General features: G+C 35.6%; 1 protein-coding gene across 1 annotated transcript; it reads left to right on the forward strand.

Annotated features, from left to right (window-relative positions):
- The first annotated feature begins 1,328 nt into the window (after positions 1-1,328).
- LOC145628485 (protein CHROMATIN REMODELING 5-like) lies at positions 1,329-21,602 on the forward strand. Its single transcript, XM_081680783.1, has 31 exons — positions 1,329-1,719; positions 2,463-3,226; positions 3,415-3,479; positions 3,596-3,997; positions 4,500-4,724; positions 4,885-4,968; positions 6,924-6,983; positions 7,124-7,227; positions 7,571-7,622; positions 9,278-9,341; positions 9,840-9,933; positions 10,666-10,753; positions 10,836-10,970; positions 12,109-12,300; positions 12,376-12,443; positions 14,849-14,942; positions 15,036-15,160; positions 15,278-15,341; positions 15,490-15,696; positions 16,875-17,117; positions 17,438-17,548; positions 17,638-17,724; positions 17,897-18,079; positions 18,169-18,249; positions 18,339-18,572; positions 18,793-18,948; positions 19,039-19,216; positions 19,336-19,517; positions 19,794-20,138; positions 20,231-20,324; positions 20,548-21,602. Exons 2-31 carry the CDS (start codon positions 2,545-2,547, stop codon positions 21,009-21,011), a joined length of 5,163 nt encoding a protein of 1,720 aa, XP_081536909.1. The 5' UTR covers positions 1,329-1,719; positions 2,463-2,544; the 3' UTR covers positions 21,012-21,602.
- Positions 21,603-21,794: the final 192 nt, after the last annotated feature.

The following is a 21,794-nucleotide window of genomic DNA, read 5'->3' on the forward strand; positions in this document are numbered from 1 at the left end:
AAATATGATTACCTTATTTCATTTAATTTGAAATTTGACATCAACACACAGTGTATTACATAACTGGACCCAAATAGTCAAACAAATTAAAATAACTATCAAGATGAATTGTAATTTGAACTAATTTAGCTTGAAAAAAATCCAATCGATCGAATATCCACCCAGTTCTAAATGATATGTAGCCTATTCTCGTCCACTATCAAAATTATCTACCTACTTGATTACTACAATACTACACGGACTTAAACTAGAATTTATGTGGCGATAGTTTCAATTATTTTATTATTTGTATCATGTACGTAACTATAAGGGCCTGTTTTGATTTACTGAGCTGAGCCGAACTGAATTGTTTATGAGAGAGACTTTAAGAATTGAATTAAGCTGAATTAAACTGAACTGATTAGAGCTAAATTGGGCTAAACTAAAATAAACTGGACTGATTAGAGCTGAATTGGGCTGAGCTGAAGAGAATAGGCTCTAAGTATATATGTATTCTCATCTTGAGAAAATCCAAATACATTTTACATATTTTCATGCGTAAAATAACCCGTTAATAACATAGACATTCTACTTATATGTCTCTTACTCTCTTAAGTAGCCACCTCATCACAAAGAAAGATAAAAACAAGTGTAGTTACTCTAATATGTTGTACCATATTCAAAAACCTAATTAAGAAGTCAACCAAACTTTCAATCTCAACCCTCCCCAAACCACAAGAACTTCAAAACACTTCATTAGATGACCACCACGTGTGATAATCCATTTAACACTAATAATTCTCTCCCCTTTGACCCCTACCTCATACTTAATTAACTTGATTGACCAAAAAAAAAACCCACTAATTTCATTAACCCTCTAAAAAAAAAAAAAAAAAAAAAAACACCCAACAAACACTCAAAGCCTAATTATTTTTTTTAAAAAACAAATTCTTATTACGTTCACTTTTTTCCAATGAAACTAAAATGTGTAGTATATTTTTTTTAGAAAAAATAAAAATAAAAACACCAACAAAACACTCAAAGCCTAATTTTTATTATTTTACTTTTAAAAAATCAAAATTTTAAATATTAGTACATTAGAAAAAAATAAAAACCCAACAAAAATCTCAAAGCCTAAAAACTTTTATTTCACATTTTTACAATCAAAAATACAAATTAAAAATGCCGTCAAAAAATAAAAAATAAAATCAAAAAGCCTAATTTCTATTATTTCACTTTTAACATCCAAAATTAAAAAGAAAAAAAATAATTCCCCTGATTTATTTCAATTTTCACCACTACCAAATAAATTTTCCCTAATTATATCTCACTTTCTCTCTCCTCAAAAACACCTTTCTCTCTTTCTCTCTCCTCACAAAAACCCAAATCAACCCTATCATCCTCCTCTCTTTTTACCCTTTCAACCGGAAAACCGCCTTTCTCTCTCCTCTTTTACGGCGGCGATCGTTTCTCCGATTATACTCTCCGATTTCACAGTATTTTTTTCCGTATTAAACAAGTATATAATATTTTTCCGATTTCCCAAAAAACCCAACAAAAATTAAGGACAAATTTATATAATTTTGTTTTTTTTTGAAATAGTAGTCCCTCCTTTTTTTTTGATTTTCCGGCCAATTTTCCGACGGGTTTTCTGAGAATTTGTGCGCGCGATTATTTAACCGGCGCATTATTTTCTCTCTGATTTTCATTAATACTTCAATTGGGCTTCGATTTTTGCAGGTATGGTGGATTTGATTAGTGGGTAGTGAATTGTTTTTGAATTAGGGATTGATTTAGGGTTTTTGGGGTTGGATTATGGGTCTAGATTCGATTTTTAGGGTTTGTTTGTTTAGGGAGTTTGTTAAGTGTTTAGCTCGTTTTGTTTGGAGTGTTCAGTGGCCGATCCATTGTTTGCCTATTTTAATTTGTGTGTTTGATTGAATTTGGATTTGATTGATTGTTTTGGTATTTGGGGTTTGATTTAGGTTTAGTTTATGATCAATTGGACGTTGAATTTCAGTTATTTGTGCAGTGTGCTAGATATCAACTGTATTTCTGGGTCTTTGTCTAATCATTTCATTTGCTTTAAACATGTCTGGAAGTTTGATTTAGTCATCAAAAATTTGTTTTTTTTGTTGCATTATTGTCTGTTTGTGTTGTCGTTGAGCTTGCTCTGCTTGCTTTCTCGGACAGTGATTATGGTGGATCACTCAAAATTAAGGAAAATACCGGTTTTATGATAGTCAAAGTCGCCACATATCGAACCAAATGCCACCATTGTGCAAAGGTTTCTCATAAAATTCAGCTCATATCCCGTGTTAGTCGACTTTGGTCTCTTCGTTCACTCGTCTTACATTAGTTTTACTGACTTTGTACTGCTGTTCTTTGGAGCTCTTACTAGCTGCTTGCTTTAGTTTGGCACATGCAATATGAGGATTTTTTTGCTTCATCTGATTGCTTTTTTTGTTCTTGTGTGTTCCTAGGAATTCGTTAGGTTAGCCGAGCTTTTGGAATTAAGCTGGTAGCTAATCTGTAGATTATAAGATTACAATTCCATGATAGAGGATGGCATTTTTTAGGGATTATTCGAGTGAGGCAGTCACCCACAGAGCCATGGAGGACAAGAATGCTAGTCGCACTGTGAATAGAGTACACAACTCGATAGACATAGATTTGAATTCAAGTGAAAATGACTTTGAAATGAAGATTGATGGACACTATCAAAGTGATGTTGAACCGGATGCTAGCAGACTACCTAATGAGGTGGCTGTCAATGGTGGTGCTGATATGGAACCATCAACTTCGCATACATATGAGAGAAGAGGTAGAGGTTCAGCTGAGAAATGGGGTTCTACTTTCTGGAAAGGCAGTCAGCCAATTGTTACTCATGATATTTCGGACTCTGGTCGTGAATCTAGAAGTGGCTCTGAGTATAAAAATGATGAAGGTTCTGAAGGTAATTCGTTTGGTGGGGAAGACAGATTAGAATTAGAGGAATATGAAGGGCAGAAGGAAGCAGAAAAGGTTCCTGCAGACGAGATGTTGTCCGATGAGTATTATGAGCAAGATGGGGATGATCAGAATGATTCATTACAATATAGAGGTTATAATGCTGCTACATCCAATTCAAGACCTCAATCAAGGACTATTATGGCAGCTAATGCAAATCCACGAAATCGTAGGAGAGCTTATGATAATGATGAATATGCAGAGGTGGAAGATGATGAAGATGATGATGAAGCAGATGGTTAGTCAATTATTTTTTTTCTATGGGTTTTCCTTATGAAAAGCATTGGTCATACCACAAATATATGTTAGGAAATCACTCCTATTACTTTTCTTCTAGCTGTTAATAGAGGTGCCAGAATTTGGAATATCGTGCTTTAGAATTTGCACTTCTTTGGCATTGAAAGTTTCTTTTCACAATTCTTGCAGAGGATGACCCTGATGATATTGATTTTGAGCCTGATGGAGTTGCTGATGACCGGACAAGGACGAAGGTTGTCTTATATAAATTTTAATGTTGAAGATTTTTTTATATGTTTTTATTTATTGTGTTTTATACTTCAGCTTTATTAGCATACCTTGTTAAATATTCCCGTGTGAATACCTTCAGGACGATGATTGGGAAATTGAAGATTCAGAAGTAGAGGTTGAAAGTGAAGGGGAGGTTGATGTTTCTTCCGATGATGATTCATACTATAAGAAAAAGCCTAGGGGTGGTCAGCGAGTGAAAAGTGGAGGAAATACAAAGGCTAGCAAGGGGCAGAGATCGATCTCTGCCCCTACTCGAAGAAGAAAAGGTAGGGTATCGGACGATGAATTATCTGCTGAGGATTCTGAGGATGTTAGTGACGAGAATTTTAGGACAAGGAGAGGTGCTAATCTCCGCAAAAATAGCAACTTGGGACGAAAAAATGAGGCACGCACTTCCAGCAGGTCAACTCGCAAGGTTTCATATGCTGAAAGTGAGGAAAGTGAAGAAGTTGATGAAGGGAAAAATAAGAAGTCTCAGAAGGTTTGTGATCCTCATACTCAAGTCTTATATTGCTGCATAATTGTGCATTGGCCTCTTCATTGTAGTAAGATGGGCTAAGGTACCTTTTGTCTTTTCTCTTTTCTAACTAAAAAATGACATGGTCACTATTTGCCTTTTGAACTTAAACCTTTCATAATCCAATTGAATGTTGATTGTCCTTGTGATTCCAATAATTATATTCGCTATACTATGTATCAGTTTATTATGTGCCTAAACCTATCACGTCAAGCTTTGTCGGTACCTAGGTCTAGAATCTATGATTAAGTGTAATGGACTCCATTTTGATGGTGCTATTCAATTGGTTGACTTATCTTTGAATTGATGACTTGCTTCTCTGAAAGTTTTGAACAAAATGTTTTTTTTTTTTTAATTGCTACTTCTACCCTCTGTTTATTTTTACTTGAAGGGTGTATTGGACTTGTATTTTTTAAGGGTGTATTGGACTTGTATTGTTCCTTTATTAATACATTTTTCCTTACAGGAGGACAATGACGAAGAGGATGCTGATGCAATTGAAAGGGTTTTATTTCATCAGCCAAAGGGAATGGCTGAGGAAGCTATGAGAGCCAACAAATCTACTCAGCCTGTATTGCTAGGCCACTTTTATGATACCAAATTAGATTGGAATGAAATGGAATTTTTAATTAAATGGAAAGGGCAATCTCATCTACACTGTCTGTGGAAACCATTAGCTGAGCTGCAAAATGTAAGTCTGCATTTATCTTATTTGCCTGGTCATTTCTGTGCTGTCCTGAAGAGGAATTATTTCTAGTCATACTGAATGCTATCCTTAAATTCATTGTGGTCCTTTTCTCCTGTCTGTTCTTTTGATTTTATTCTCTTTTTCTTCTCTTTATTGTTTTCAGCTCAGTGGTTTCAAGAAGGTTTTGAACTACATGAAAAAGGTTGCAGAGGATGTAAGATTTCGGATGTCTGTATCCCGTGAAGAAGTGAGTTTCTTTATATATCCTACTTCTTTAAAAATAAGAAAGTTCAGATTTAGGTCTTCCCAGAGAATTTGCTGGTTGGAGGTCTGGGGTTGCAGGAATATTGAGTACTATTTAGTTTCTGTTTGATTTGTACTCCTTTTATTATGTGATTTATTGTAAATTACTGTCAGTTTCCCCTTGCCTTTGTGTGTATCGTTTATGTGGTGGAGCTATGGGCTGTAGTTGGAATTTGCCTCTGTTTTTTTGGTGGAAGCCATTGCTGGAACAATTTATCACACCTAGTATTCCACAATGTATAATGTCTCAAACAGTGTTAGAATACTTGCATATGTGCATGTTTTTGATTTTTTTCTTGCTCCAGCCTTTTCCATTGACTTTTAGTGTCATTACTTTTGCTTTTTTTAGATATGCTGACATGCTTTGGCGCCCAAAGGTTGACTTTAGGATTTATGTATTAACTTAGTAAAAAGGCCGCTATGACCCTTCCTTGATTACTCTTACTACAATTGGTATAACATAAACCATGCATGATCTGTAACCCTAACAGCCTTGATCATATGAAAGTTAAACAGGAATTGAAAATTGTTTTTTGCAAAACACAGGTACTATGTATACTTGCATATATAGTGTCAGTAATTCTGCTTGAATGTGCAGCTTTATGATTAATTCTTTGCATATCAACTTATGTTATCTCCGTAATTTGTTTTCATATATTAAGCTGCGTTCTTAGCTGTTAAGTGCAAGGCTTTGATAAGAAATTTTAATTGTCTTTGTTTTTGCAAATTGATTTCACAGTTCAGCATGACATAAAAGTTACAGAGTAATAATATCAAAAGATAAGGACAGAAATACTTCCTCTGATTTTTAGACGCATCACTTTCTAAATAAAGAAATTTCAAATTAGATGCATCACTTTCCTCTTTAGTTAATAAATTCTCTCTATTTCTCTCACATCACATGGGTCCTCCTTTTACTTTCTCTCTATCTCTCTCATCTCCAAAATCTGCCTAGGAGTCTGTATTTTATAAAATGATACGTCTAAAAAAATCGGAGGAAGTAGCAGTCACTTGATGTAGTAATATGACTAATATCATGCCCACAACTGTCAGATCTATGCCTTTCGGAGTGTGGACCATTGTACTAATAATTACTTATGATTCTTGTAAAATTAACAATAATTGCTTATGTACCTTTTGCTTATGTGTCTTCTCCCTTCCGTGTCATTTGGGTTCAAAAGTTGCTTCAAAATAGCCTCCCAAGTCCCAATGTAAAAAATAAAATAAAATGACCGTCTAATTTGCATCGATCCCTCCAATATTACTCACATGAAGGGATGACAATGGGTCTCGGAGCGGATTATGCTAAAACCGAATTCGACCCTACATGAAGTCGGAGGCTAAATTTTACTCCTACTCCAACTCCGATCTGACTTTAATATTCAACCTTCGACTCCAACTCTGATTTAACTGGACTTCGTGTTTTTTTGGGTTATTCAATTATTTCAATATACTTTGAGAATTTGGGCTATTTGGGCCTTTTGCAATCCACATCCACTGTCAGCACGACCCACACCCAAATCCATAATCTATTGAAGTTGGAGTCAGATAATTAGTCAGAGTCGGACATTTGTCAAAGTCGGATTTGTTTCTCTGGTTGTTTGTAGGATCCGGCTTTGACCTTCCTCCTACTTAGAGTCAGATTATTTTTAACGTAGTCGGACTCGGATTACTTTTTTCTCGGACTCAAAGCAGATTTTTGTCCTCGTATCAGGGCGGAGTAGGGCCGGATCCGGACTGGATTGCCATCCCTACTCACATGGCTTTTTAGTTACTTTATTGGCATTCTTAATTAATATGCTTTTATAAATTTGACAATTCTTGAATAGGAACTAGGAAATAGGCCTTAATATGGTTTACCTACTCTTTGTAATGTAATTTTGCTGCATGATTTGTTAGATTGAAGTCCATGACGTGAGCAAGGAAATGGATTTGGATCTTTTCAAACAAAATTGTCAGGTATTGTCTCATAGACCTTGAAGGCTTGAATTTTGCTTTTCTATTGGTGCTTTAATATGACTCAATATATTTCCACCTTTACCTCTAATGTAAGTTCATTTGCAATTTTGAAGATTTATAGTTGTGTATTATATATGTAGGTGGAGAGAATTATTGCTGATAGGATCAACCGAGATAGCTCAGGTGAGGTGACTCCTGAGTATCTGGTGAAGTGGCAAGGATTATCTTACGCAGAAGCCACCTGGTATGTTTTTGAGCTCTGTTTATTGGGTGTGTGTGTGTGTGAGCGCGCGTGCGCGTTTGCTGTACAAATGTTTTGAAAACAACTTCTATTATAGTTGAGGTAGTGTGCATAAAAGTGCATTTTGATCTTCCAATAACAAAGCTTTCTAACATGGTGTTTTCTTTGTTGCTGTTTTTTTTTTCCCTTCACATGCATATGATATCTGGTCAGACTGCTTTACAGATTGTTTTGCTTCATTGGTTGTAATGTCCTGCTGTTCCCCTGGATGCCTATGGTTTTTACTGATTGAACTAAAATTTACACATTGTATCTTTTTGTAATTATGAGTTACATGTTATTGCAGGGAAAAAGATGTAGATATTGCATTTGCTCAGGAAGCTATTGATGAATACAAGGTAAAGTATTCAGGGCACTGTGTTTCTTTTCCTCTTATGTATTTTTTTTCTTTCACATCATTTCTCTTCTTGGTTAGTATGGGTTTGTGTGCTTGTAATTCTTGGACTATGTTGCTTTATCGTTGCGCCAGATGGATGTACAATGGTTATATATGGGTCAATAAAGAAGTCACAAGCTGATTTGTGTATTGAACCCTCATAGTATTATTTTGGTTGCTTCATAATTATGTAACAGTAGATTACATTGTGGATTGTGTGTTTTTGGTCAACATAAGTGTTCTAATTATATCCTTGGAGTTTGGGTCTATAATTGTGAATTTGAATTGTAGAATTGCTTTTGATGCTGGAAGATAAAAACCGTTTCTATGCTTATTTCATGGATGATCAACTAGCTTCTTCACGGCTAGTCATGATATGTTTTCATCCTCTATAGATATGAATGACTTGATTGTGGTATAACTGGTATCTTGCAAAAATGTACATATGTAAACTTCTGCATGGTACCCCTTTGTTAGATCCGAAAACTCCAAAATTTATATGTCCTTTTCTTTCAACTATTTACATTTTCTGATAATTCAATGGCTCTACGCTGTGCGCTCTCTTTCCAAAAAATCTTGTATAGTAGCTACTCAACAATTCCACTGGCCTTCCCTCTTACCACTCTCTCACCCCCCCCCCCCCCCCCCCCCCTCTTTTTTTCTCATTCGCCAACAACTAAAACCAAAAATTTACATATCCACTATCATCCCATGCCAGTTTCACCAATTCTTTTTCTCTCTTTCATCTTTGTCCACAGTACCAGCTTCAATAATATATTTATTGCTGCTGTGATTAAGACCATGGTTTTGGACTTTTTGGTCACTGAAAAGAGTGAAAATTGCCAGCAGTTCTAGATCTAGGCAGCCAGTCTGACTAGCTAGGGTCAAATATAGCCTATCATCACCACTAAGAAAGGTTTCCCCCTCTTTCCCTCCTTCCCCTGATTTGTGTTCTGGTTGAGAGGTGGTGAAGAAGTTGATGGATGTGGTGTGGTTGCTGGTATAAAGTGCAGACTATTGATGGGGATGATTATGGCTATGAAGGGAAAGTGTTGAATGGCTACCATGGGGGTGTGGTGTTAGGGATGGTTATCTTTGGAATGGGATGGGTGTGAATGATTGTTTATGAGCAGTTGTTTGTGGTTTTGTGGTGAATAGTGGAGGTAGCGATGCTGGTGATGGAATGCTGAGGTGGGTTGGGTGTTGTTGAATTGGTGTCTTGGTGGGAGAAAAGGAGGGGAAGGATGATTTTGTTCTCCTTTTCCTTTTTGTGAGGTGAGTGGTATATCTAGTTATTTCAGCTATGTGAGTATGTGACATGAGTTCTTAAATAAATAGTTCACGGAAATTGGACTGAATATTTCGGTGTAAAATTGGTTGCAATTGATATGGTGCCAGATAAATTTCAAGAAATTTTGGTACCATATTGAATTGATCATATGTTTATCTCTCGTTGGTTTGTTGGGTTAGGAATTTGTAATGCTTGATGGTAATATTTGTTATGCATGTGGCACTTTTTTTTTTTTAACTCTTTATTTGTGAATTTAGTGTCTTACTTTGTTATTTTTATATGTGCATAATTTGATTGTTCTTTATTATATGTCGTGCTTTGATCAGGCTCGTGAGGCCACTATAGCGGTGCCGGGAAAAACAGTGGATGCACAGCGTAGGAAGATTAGAGGTATGACATCTTCAATAAGTGCTTCTTGTTTTCACAAATGAAGCTAATTCTTGCTACAAATTTTTTGTAGGTGCATGATTTTTGGTTTTATATTGTAAGAAGTGGTTGTGTTCTGGTTGATGCTGTCAAGTACTTCCTCCGTTTGTTTTAATCGCAACGTGTGAAATTTACACTATTCACTCATTTGATCGTCTTTTAAGATTTATATGTTGGAAAAAATATAGTTGTGTGGGTTTTTGTTAGATTTGTCTTGAAATACACTTTCTTAATATGAACTTTTTATAAATTATTTTTTTTACTAAAATTCAACTTAAGATATTTAAGTTATAAAATCTGCATTGACAAGCATGAAATCCCCAATGTTGCGATGGAATAAATTGGAGGAAATATGCTGTTACACTATTCCTTTTTATGTAGTTACTTTGGATTTAATTTCATTATGGTGTTAGCACAAACATTCCCTTCTACTGTTCTACATCGATATTTTTTGCTGTGTAGGAAGTTTGCGGAAGCTGGATGAGCAGCCTGAATGGCTGAAAGGAGGAAAACTACGTGATTATCAGCTTGAGGGCCTGAACTTTCTTGTTAACAGGTACGGAGTGATCTTATGTAGTTTTCAGTGTGACTCCTGAAAATTTTTAATTATTTTTTGGATAAGCAACTTTTTTTATTTAATGATTCTTGATCGGCTTCAACGTGAATTAGCTTTTCCTCTTCTTTCCCCACATATTTGAATAATTGAAGGCTCTTTGAACTTGTTATTGGACCTTAAATGTCAATCTGTGGCCTTTTTGCCTTCATGTCATCAACTTGGTTTTGGGGGGTGGGGACGGCTTATTATCTTATCCTGTTGGGGGAACTGGGGAATATGACAGTGCTCTTTTAGTTCATTGTAATAGGTTAATTTTATGTAGATGATGTGGTTGAACATCTGTAAATATTTTGCTGTACTGGGGCATGAAGTGTTAATTTAGCTCATGTCTGGTTGAGCATACGGTGAATATATACTGCATGCGTAATGTGCGAATCCTCTGAACAGGCAAGTCCTTCAGAGGGCTTTTAACACGCAATTGTGCTTGAGTTGCCTTTCTGTTCCAGTTTGTGAATAAACTATTTAAGTTATGATACTATTACAAATTATTTTGCAGTCAACTGGCCAACTAGGTTTGTATTTGTTTTGGGATGCTTTGATATTTTTTATTTTATTTTAAATTTTTTATTTATCTAACTTTTTCCCCTTGTGTTTATGGGGAATGAAATTGTCATTTAAAACTGCTTTGTAGCTTTTTTACTTGCAATGATTGTTGTCACTTTCTTGTTACAGCTGGAGGAATGATACTAATGTCATTCTAGCTGATGAAATGGGTCTTGGCAAAACTGTTCAATCAGTTTCTATGCTTGGTTTCTTACAGGTAGAATTTTGTTTGTATATGTTCAATGAATTTGCTTCCATTTTTCCAATCAAATCTGTAACTGGTGTTTTGCCTTTTGCAGAATGCCCAACAAATTAATGGTCCATTTCTTGTAGTTGTACCATTGTCTACCTTATCCAATTGGGCAAAAGAATTCAGGAAATGGCTTCCAAGTATGAATGTTATAGTTTATGTTGGAACCCGTGCTAGCAGAGAGGTGATTATAGCATGATTTTTATTTCTTCTTTTTTTTTTTTTTTTTTTTTTTTTTCCCTTGGCAGAGTGTTTTATTTTTATTTTTTTTGTGTTCTTCCCCCTTTTGTTATGTATCTGATTCTACTTTATGAAGAAGGCATTGATCCTTTCTTAATTGTCGCGTTTTGGGATGTTTACCATTGTGAATCATATCTTTATATTTAAAGCAGACGCAATTTATTGTTACAGCCTATTTGCAAACCTATGTTGCCAGTACTTGCAAACAGTGGGTGCTTGTTTTTCTTTCACTTGCAGTAGTCTGTATTATGTGATTATGTGATGTAAATTTATTAACAATGTCCCTGTCCCTACTTTATTAGAGTAAATTGCTTAATTTTTTTCTTTTTATTTGTTTTGTTTTGTTTTGTGGAAGAGACACTAAAGGAAAGAATGTATGTTGTAAAAGATTAGCCTCCAAGATATATAGAAATCAATCCATCAAAGCCTTAATCCCATAAGTGGGGTCGGCTTTCAAGATATGTAGAAGTATTGAAACCAAAATAAATAGGGACAATGTAGTACCATCTGCCAGATACGGCAGGGCTAAGTGTAGACGACCTGTTTTTTTTGAATTTTTTTAAAAGATATGAAACTTGAATTTAAACCTTATCTACTTACCTTTTGGACCCTGGCCCTTTCACTGCAAAAATTGATCTTTTTTCAAAAGTTGTATACTTTCCTTGTGTCTCTTTTCAGACACCTTGTAAACATCAAAGGATGATTAGGGGAAAAAAAAAAATGCATGCCTCCTTAGATGAAATAAGCCCAATAATTTTTTTCATTATTGGATAATGTCTTGATCTTATATATTTTTGAATATATGGGTTGTTTTGTTTTCTTTCCATGGGTAATACTTTGTATGAGTCTACTGTTTCTGGGTGGTTCCATGTTTCGTGTATCCATTTCTAATCGGTTTGGAAAATTCTAGTCTGTTTTTCCCATAGCTCTTCCTTTTATTTGATGTTAAAAAGACCTCAGTTCTTCGTATTGTAATGTTTGGTAGATTTTAGTACCTGATTATTTTGTTTAATGTATAGCTGGAAGTTCTGGCTGTTTTGCATGTAATGTAATGGTGGACTGTTCCATTCTCTGATTTGCAGGTTTGTCAGCAGCATGAGTTTTACAATGAAAAGAATACAGGCAGAACGATTAAATTTGACGCCTTATTGACAACATATGAAGTTATTCTGAAGGATAAGGCAGTGCTGTCAAAGATCAAGTGGAGCTATCTAATGGTTGATGAGGCTCACCGGCTGAAAAATAGTGAAGCATCGCTATACACTTCTCTCTTGGTATGCCCCGTTTGCCAAATATTGTATTGGGTTACTTTTATATAAACTTATTGTCTGTTCTTTAATTTTTGGCAGGAATTTAGCACGAAGAACAAGCTGCTCATTACTGGAACTCCATTACAGAATAGTGTAGAGGAGCTATGGTAATTATATAATTATTGAAGATATTTCTGCCTTTGTGGATGCTTACTGTATTCTTGTCATGCAAATTAGTATAGCACCCAATAGAATTACATGGAGAATGAAAATAAATTGTGTTGTGGTAGAGGGGGAGAGAAGAGTGGTGAAGGCATTTATTAAAGCTTATTAGATATACTTGTTCATTCCAGTCATATATATGGGAAATTCATCTATTTTCTTTAAATCTGATATTGGATTGAATCATTGCAAGTGGCCTGATACAACGTGGACTGTGGAGTGGATTATTGATCACTACAGGAGCTCTTATTCTCTGGGTGTAGGTGATAACATATGGCTTAAAAGGTTTTGTTTCTTTGAGGCCATGCTACCCTTTTTATGACTTAGGCCCTGTTTGATTCACCTTAATTTTTTTGAACTGAAATTATTTTTACTGAACTGAACTTATTTTTACTGAACTTAATTTTACTGAATTGGAATTATTTTTACTGAACTTAAATTATTTTTATTGAACTGAAATTATTTTTACTTATTTTCTATTATAATTCTTCTTTAAGAAAACTGAATTTTACTGAATTGAACTTATTTTTACTGAACTGAAATTATTTTTACAGAACTGAAATTAATTTTACTGAACTGAACTTATTTTTACTTAACTGAAATTATTTTTACTTAATATTATTTTTTTAAGGTGAAGAGAACAAGACCTTAGATCTCAGCTCCTGAATGACTTTTGTGATACGTTGTTATTAGAGATGAAAATGAAAATTTGAATTTTATCTTTGTGTAATCATTCTATTGTTTGGACCAACATTCAAACCCTTTTTTTTCTTTTTATTAAAAAGTTAATAAGAACTATTGCTTGATTGTTTAGATTAGGAGTAATTTTAGGGAGTCAAAACCCTAATAAATTAATCTTGTGAGAGTTGGATTAGTTCTCTTTCTAGATCTAAGTTATTTTTTTTACAGCTATTTGACATCGGTTATTGAACAATCCAGTCACTTATTCCAACTTCCTTTAAAGCTCCATTAGCTGAATTAAGATATGTCTCAGCCTAAATGTGGGGGTTCTTTCTTCCATCTGCAGTAAGCTTTATAAGGAAACAGATGGGTTACTTTTTGAATAAGTTCTAACAGCTGCCTACATTACAGTCATAGCTATTGTTTGTCTTATGCCTTAGCTTAAAGGCATCTGTGTGCGAGGAGTGCAGATGTGCGTGATAAATTGTCTCAAATAACTTGAGCACCGTGATCTACAACACATGCCAGTATGCACTCACCCCCAGCTGTCTCTAGCGCTGTCTTGTAAGCTTCTAGGGAAGAAGTGATGGTGGAGTAGCAGATTTCAGATAATACAAAAATTTTAGATAATGTAAGAGTACGATGAATATAGGTTAATTGTATTTTGTATGAGGCTTTCATACCGCAATATGTCCCAAATCCGCCATTTTATTGCTTTTGCTTTAACTTGGCTTTAGATTAGAAGCCTTAATTTAATTAATCCCTGAGGTACTGAGTCAATCAAAACTGGTGGTTTCTGGTCAAGTTGGCTGAGTAGCCTTGGAAAGCTCTTTAATGTTTGCGTGGGTAAAAGAGAAGTTCACTAGGAGGATTGTTGGTCCTCTGGAGTCAGTTGTCATGCTGTAAGTAGAGTGCAGTGATGTATCCTAACAGATTCACAGGCATGAACCTTGTTCCTACATGGCCCGATCAACTCGATCAGGCACTTGCCATCGAATCCATTTTCATTGTTAATTCTTTGACAATATGAAAAAACCATCGGTCTCTTTGACAACATGAAAAATCCAGAAATCCTGCCCTTCCTTTCTATCTATCTTATCCAAGAGATGGAATATGTGAAAACTGGTGGCTTGCAGTAAACTTGGCTGAGTAGTCTTGGGAAGCTCTTCAAAGTGTGCCTGGGTAGGTGAGAAGTTTACTAGGAGGCCTGTTGTTGGTTCTTTGGGGTCAGCTGTCACTTCCAAAGGAGGGAGTTTTAGGCTTGGTAAAGTCCTGAGAGACCTACAAAGGGGAGAATAGGATCTTGTTTATTATTCTACCATGGTTTCTGAGTGATAATATCCATTTGGGGTTCTGGAATCAGTGGCTGTTGTTAGACCTATTATTAGGTTTATGAACAGATTATCTGATGAATGCTAAATACTTCCTGGAAAGACATTTTTCTGAGAAGAAGAATCTGCTCACTTATATAGTTGGCATAAACTATGCCTTTATTTATTTATTTATTTTTATTTATTTATTTATTTTTTAATTTCTGGGAAATTATAAATGTCTCCTTTGCAGTCTTTTGGAAATGGATACCCAATGCCTTGCCTTAGTGAAATTAGTGCTGGTTTAATTTATTGATTATTTCCTGGTTGAATTAACTGTTGCCTTGTTTTGATCACAGGGCTCTGCTTCATTTCCTGGATCCTGATAAGTTCAGGAATAAAGATGTTTTTGTTCAGAACTACAAAAATCTTAGCTCATTCAATGAGATTGAGGTTAGATTACTTTTGGTAAATTCTTTTTGTTTCAGTTATAATGATTATAAAACTGTATTTTGATCCTAAAAAGTTTTGCTGGAATTTTGCTAGCTTGCAAATCTTCACATGGAGTTGAGGCCTCACATTCTCAGGAGAGTTATTAAGGACGTGGAGAAATCTTTGCCACCTAAAATTGAACGAATTCTTAGGGTTGAAATGTCCCCATTGCAGAAACAGTGAGTACTTAACCCAGTGTTCTTTTTTCTTCTTCTTTTCTTTTATTTTTTTTTCAGTCATCTGCTGTTCTTTTATTATTTTTTGTCCATTTTAATGCTCTTATGCCTTGCATATAGGTATTATAAATGGATTTTAGAACGCAACTTCCATGACTTGAACAAAGGAGTTAAGGGAAATCAGGTAAGTTGTCTTCATTGATGTTTTTCGTATAGCAGATGTCAAAGATGTTATGTCTTTTACCATAGCACATTTCTTATGGCTACATGTTGAATTAATTGACTTTTAGCCTCTTAGTAGTTTCTGATAGGAATTTATATTGATTGTGCAGGTTTCACTGCTGAATATTGTGGTGGAGTTGAAAAAGTGTTGCAATCATCCATTCTTATTTGAAAGTGCTGATCATGGCTATGGTGGGGAGTCTAATGATGGAAGCAAACTTGAGCGAATGATCCTTAGTAGTGGCAAACTAGTGATTCTTGATAAGCTGCTTGTAAAATTGCATGAAACAAAACATCGAGTTCTTATATTCTCACAGGTTTCTTCTGGAATCTTTTTGTAGTTTTTAAATTATTGTTGTTGTTGTTTTTTTTTTTTTTTTTTTTTTTTTGGGTGACATTTTTCTTCATCATCTGTTTTGAAGTTGCTTATTTATGTAGCTGTTTTATCATTACTTTGCAGTACTGCTGATTTTAACACATTGTGTTAAATGCTTGATTATCTGTGGTTTGCATCTCATATGACTAGTATGAACTTTGTGTATCACTGCATCTTCATACAGACCTATTAAGTTGGATGTTTGGCTACATTATATCTTGTGTGATCTAAAGCTTTTGTCAGGGAGTCACAGAATGAGTGAAACTGTGTACCACCTGGTATCGAAGTATTTTGGTGTCCTAAAATGTGGTATCTTTTTTCTAATACATAAATTTGCTTTGGTACATTAGTACCCCAGCTTTTTTCCTTTTTTGCTTACGTATGAACATATCCACAATTTTTTTCTACTATTTACAATTTTTTTTTTGTAACATTTCCTAATATAAAAGTGATAAAAACACCTATGCTGCTTTAACTTTTCTCGTATAAATGACCCCTTTTAAGATTATTAATCCTCGTGAAAAATGAGAAACGGGCACTGTATTGTGGGACGGAGGGAGTATCGTGTAGATTTAGGTATTAATGTTTGAAAAATAAGTTTATGGACATGCTATGAATTAACACAGTTTAAGCATCATTAATGGCAGAAAATAGGAAGAATATGGTTTTTGATTAACTGAATTTCAGCACTTTTGTATGATAATTAGGGAGGTGGATTTATCTGAATTTTTCTTTTTAAAGCTAACCCTAAGCATTAATCAATATTCAACATAGTGATATCTTCCTAATTTTCTCTTCTCATAGCATTTCTTCCCTAACAAACTCTTTAACTTTTTCCCAGGCTTCTCATAACTAATTATAATGATGCTGTCTAAAATGCCCCTGTCCCCTAAAATCAGTTGATGGCAGAACATTATCATTTATGTGTACTCTTGTTAGCTGACTATACTTTGGCTAGAAAAGAGGAGTTTTTTTTAGGTTATTTGTATGTTTGTGTCACTCTTAATTCTTATCTTAAACGCTTGTAGACTCTTTTTTTCCTGTTGGATTTACTTGTGTATGCAACTGGTTAATTGGAGATAATTCTAGACTTTTTTCTAAGTCTTGTTTTATATGCAGATGGTAAGAATGTTGGACATATTGGCAGAGTATTTGTCTCTGAGAGGATTCCAGTTTCAAAGGCTTGATGGTAGTACTAAGGCTGAGTCACGGCACCAAGCTATGGAGCATTTTAATGCCCCAGGAAGTGATGATTTTTGTTTCCTCCTGTCCACTCGGGCTGGTGGACTTGGCATAAACTTGGCAACTGCTGACACAGTTATTATTTTTGATTCAGATTGGAACCCTCAGAATGATTTGCAGGTTTTTAACTAGAATACGTGAACTCTTTACCTATTTGTAGAAACAAGAACTTTTTTTTGTAAGAATTCATCCATTTATTAGCAATTTAGAGAACTTAAATCCTGTACAAAAACTCCAGACAAAGGTGAGAACATAGGAAGATATGTTTTTTTATTCAAATTTCAAACAAAAGCAACCTTGTCCTAAGATCTGTAGAACTTGTCTTGGTAACTATATTTTGGACTGTTTCTATCATTGCTTCTGTAATCTCCTCTTTATCTCTCAACTTCCTCTTTTACTTGATTCTTTGCTGATTTTTATATTTTCCATTGTTGTGGTAGGCAATGAGTAGGGCTCACAGGATTGGGCAGCAGGAAGTTGTTAACATATACCGTTTTGTAACAAGTAAAAGTGTTGAAGAAGATATTCTTGAAAGGGCAAAGAAAAAGATGGTAAATGATGACTCTTATTTGGTCCTTGATGATGGTATATTTTCGTACTTACAGTTTTAAATTTTATTTGTGTTGTCTCCTTGTTATAGGTCCTTGATCATTTGGTGATCCAGAAGCTAAATGCAGAGGGTAGACTAGAGAAGAAAGAGGCGAAAAAGGCAGTTACCTTTGACAAAGTAAGATGAGTAACTTCTTATCTTATTGATTACTTTAGCCTTATCTTTGTCTCCTTCTTTATGTTTCCTTGGTATTTAAGTTTTGACTTTTTAGTTTCTGTATTTTATTGTTCGTCTTTAGTTTGCTACTTATCTTTGAGACTGTCTGATTTGACATCTTCTGTCTCTGTAGAATGAACTTTCAGCAATACTGAGGTTTGGAGCTGAGGAGCTATTTAAGGAAGAGAAAAATGAGGAGGAAAGCAAAAGAAGACTTTTGAGCATGGATATAGATGAAATTCTCGAGAGAGCAGAGAAGGTTGAGGACAAGGGAACTGAAGGGGAACAAGCCAATGAGCTTCTCAGTCAGTTTAAGGTATGATCTGATGTTTCATTTTTCTGATGAAGCTCCTGTGCATCTTAAGGCAATGAATTTAAAATAATATTGGGGGAAAACATATGTAGGTTGCAAATTTTTGCAATGCTGAAGATGATACTAGTTTCTGGAGCCGTTGGATAAAGCCAGATGCTGTTGGGCAAGCAGAGGTTCAATTTATTGCATTGTGTACTTTATTATTTGGTGGCATTTTACTACAAATCCTTTATATGTTTCCTTATAAAATTGATATATGCAGGAGGCATTAGCTCCTCGAGGAGCAAGATATACTAAGAGCTATGTGGAGCCTGTCCAACCCGATGGTAGCAACAAAAGGAAAAAGAAGGAAGCTCCATCAGTGAGGGCAAATACAAAGCGTCGTAGAGGTGAATCATCTCATATGGTCCCAATGATTGATGGTGCTTCAGCTCAAGTAAGAGATTGGTCTTCCGGAAATTTGCCAAAGAGAGATGCAACACGTTTTGCAAAGGCTGTAAGATTCATATATCTGGCCTCCCTAGTTTGAGTTATGGTCTTATGGATTGTAGATTTATTTGTTAGAGGGAATTCAATTATTCCCTATATTCAGTATAATTTTGTTTTGGAGGAGGGGTGGTGGAAAAAGGGGCTGAGTTTTTGTGGGCATCCCATTACATTTGTGTTCCTTTGATGAGATTTTGCTAATATTTAATCTTATTGGTCTGATGGATTAGGTTATGAAGTTTGGTAATGCAAGCCAAATAGACTTGATTGCAGCTGATGTTGGAGGTGCTGTTGAAGCAGCTCCAGTCGATTCTCAGATTGAGCTTTTTGATGCTTTGATTGATGGGTGTCAAGAGGCAGCTAAAGAAGAAAAGATCGATCCAAAGGTATATATTAATGTAAATTATAAAGGCAAAGCCTATTCAATTTTGTTATGGCTGTGGGGGGCTTGCTTATGTTTTTATGTTCATCTACAGGGTCCTCTTTTGGATTTCTTTGGTGTTCCTGTGAAGGCTAGTGATATGGTAAATCGTGTAGAGCAGCTTCAACACTTAGCCAAGCGGATAGGTCGTTATGAAGATCCCATTTCGCAGTTCCGAGTGCTGAAGTACCTGAAACCTGCAAATTGGTCAAAAGGGTGTGGGTGGAATCAAAGTAAGCAAATAGTATGATCTATCCTGTTAAGGTTTTTTTTTTTATAATTAATTTTTTTTTTCTGTTCATGTTTTCGTGAAATATGTGATTTGTCTAACCTGATGTGCACTACTTGTTAGTTGATGATGCAAGATTGCTTTTGGGCGTGCATTATCATGGTTTTGGCAATTGGGAAAAAATTCGGTTAGATGAAAGGCTTGGTTTAACAAAAAAGATTGCCCCAGTTGAGCTTCAAACACATGAAACTTTTCTTCCGCGGGCTCCCAATCTGAAGGATCGTGCTTTGGCACTACTTGAAATGGTATTTGAACTTTGATTAAGAAAGCTGTACTGATCTGGATGTGTTTTTTTTTTATACTACCTCCGTTACAGGTTATGTGCAACGATTAGACATTTTTCCTCTCTGCTTTATGTCAAATCGTTGCACATAACCTGTAATGGAGGTAGTATATATATTTTTATCTCTATTATTGGTTCATTCTTTGTGTTTCCCGTTGTGTGTGAATGAATGTAATGCTGGTGTTATTCATTAAAATCTTAGGAACTTATGTATAAAGTTCGTTTATGCATTGTCCAGGAAATTTCTGCTGTTTCCGGGAAAAATTCTAATCCTAAGGGGCGCAACAAATCTTCAAAAAACATGGAGAATCTTCATAATGTAGCAAAACCTCGTGGCCGAGGGCGGGGGAGGCCGAGCTCACCCAAGCTTAACCAGATGGATAAAAACAGGTCCCAAAGATCCCAGAAAGTAGAACCTTTAGTTAAAGAAGAAGGAGAAATGTCTGATAATGAAGAAGTTTATGAGCAATTCAAGGAAGTGAAATGGATGGAATGGTGTGAAGATGTCATGATGGAAGAGGAAAGGACTTTGAAACGTCTTCAGAAGCTGCAGACTACTAGCGCTGCCCTTCCGAAGGAGAAGGTTGGCCTGTCAACTTTTGCAATGTCAATGAATTTGATGTCTTTGAAGCTAACTTCTGTCTTTTTTGTAACCCTGTTCCCTTCTTGGTACAGGTACTCTCAAAGATCCGCAAGTACTTGCAACTTATTGGCAGGAGAATTGACCAAGTAGTTTTTGAACACGAGCGTGAACCACATAAACAAGATCGTAAGTTCAATTGCTTTCTGATAATTTTGTTTTATATTATTTTCATTTGTGCCAATCTGGCATCCTTTGAAACTAAGAGAGTATTCTGGGGCCAGGGCTAGTTTGGGAGCTCTATGAAGTGTGTGCTACTCATCATCACTGCTCTTCAGTTGTTTCTGGATTTAGTTTTTTCGATTGATATTTTAAATCTGATGATCTGATCCTAACTTTTCCCGTTTGTTAGGAATGATGATGCGTTTATGGAAATACGTTTCAACCTATTCTAATTTGACTGGGGACAGATTGTGTCAAATTTATTCCAAATTGAAGCAGGAACAGGAAGATGAAGCTGGGTTGGGGCCGTCCCACATCAATGGAAATAACGCCTTTCAGCGTCAGTCAGCTAGACTGAAGGGACTACAGAACAATAACTCTTATCAAACAGGTGAACCGGGTCTCAAACTCCATGATCCAGCAAAGTTTGAGGCATGGAAACGGAAGAAGAGAGCTGAGACAGATGCTTTCTTAGAGGCGGAAGACCCTTTTCAGAAACCTTCGAGTAATGGTCAGAGATTGCCAGCTTCAAATTCTTTGGGAATATTGGGTGCGGCACCAGCTGACAGCAGGCCTTATAATAATGAGAGGCCGTACAAGATACGTCCAGGCGGTTTTCAACAGAGGCAGGGTTTCTCATCAGGTATTAGGTAGCTGTCTAAATGGAGGTGGACTGAATCCTGTTACAGGAAATATTTCAGATGGCTCTTTTGCCACCTGATGGGGTCTTGCCCTTGCAGCGACTAGCCCCTCAAAATTTTATTGGGCTGTGGGGATAATAATATTCTATCTGTTGTCAAAATGGCCAACGCTAAGCCTTGGCATGCCAGATAGAAGCGTCCTGGTTTAATGGTTTGAAAGTGCAATCATCTAAACTTTTGACATAAGCAGTGACAAGAAACACAGACAAATGAAGATGTATTCAAGTCCTGGCAAAAGCTGTGTTTTGTTTTTTCTTTTAGATAGAGACCAGCAATTTGCTTACAAGTATAGCTTAAAGTAGAGAAAGAAATGTAGAGAGGTCTTTAACCTAGTTTCTTTGTAATCTACCCATACTGGGTGGATACTGTATTTAGTACTTACCGAAGTTAGCGAGCCTTCAGAAATGTACATTATTCAGTTTTGTTATCAAAATCAATTTTGGTTACTGCAAGCAGCTTGTAGATACTTTTTGATTGATGATAAAAGTTTACATTCTCATTTATACAACATTGAGATTGATTACTTTAGTTTTTTGTTTTGCAATTGTTCTGTTGCTCTCTTTTTCTAACCCATTCACATCAATGAATATCTGCTGTAATATTTGTTTTTATACACCATTACTGCTAACTGTGCTTTTCTCTGTTGTTTTTCCTTCACCATCTGTATCTTGAGTCAGATGAAGACCTTTTTCTTAAGATGGTGAAATTTGATTGCTCAAGGTGCATCGCCAATGTG

Source organism: Chenopodium album, chromosome 4 (assembly GCF_948465745.1).
Source record: "Chenopodium album chromosome 4, dcCheAlbu1.1, whole genome shotgun sequence".
In the NCBI taxonomy this organism is placed as follows: domain Eukaryota; kingdom Viridiplantae; phylum Streptophyta; class Magnoliopsida; order Caryophyllales; family Amaranthaceae; genus Chenopodium; species Chenopodium album.

What these genes read in the sequence shown, in the direction of transcription:
- LOC145628485 (XM_081680783.1), top strand. Translation starts at nt 2,545, where the DNA reads ATGGCATTTTTTAGGGATTATTCGAGTGAGGCAGTCACCCACAGAGCC. An exon ending in TGTCTGTATCCCGTGAAGAA is followed by an intron (nt 4,969 to 6,923) that starts GTGAGTTTCTTT and finishes ATGATTTGTTAG; the next exon opens with ATTGAAGTCCATGACGTGAG. An exon ending in CTTTGGCACTACTTGAAATG is followed by an intron (nt 19,518 to 19,793) that starts GTATTTGAACTT and finishes TGCATTGTCCAG; the next exon opens with GAAATTTCTGCTGTTTCCGG.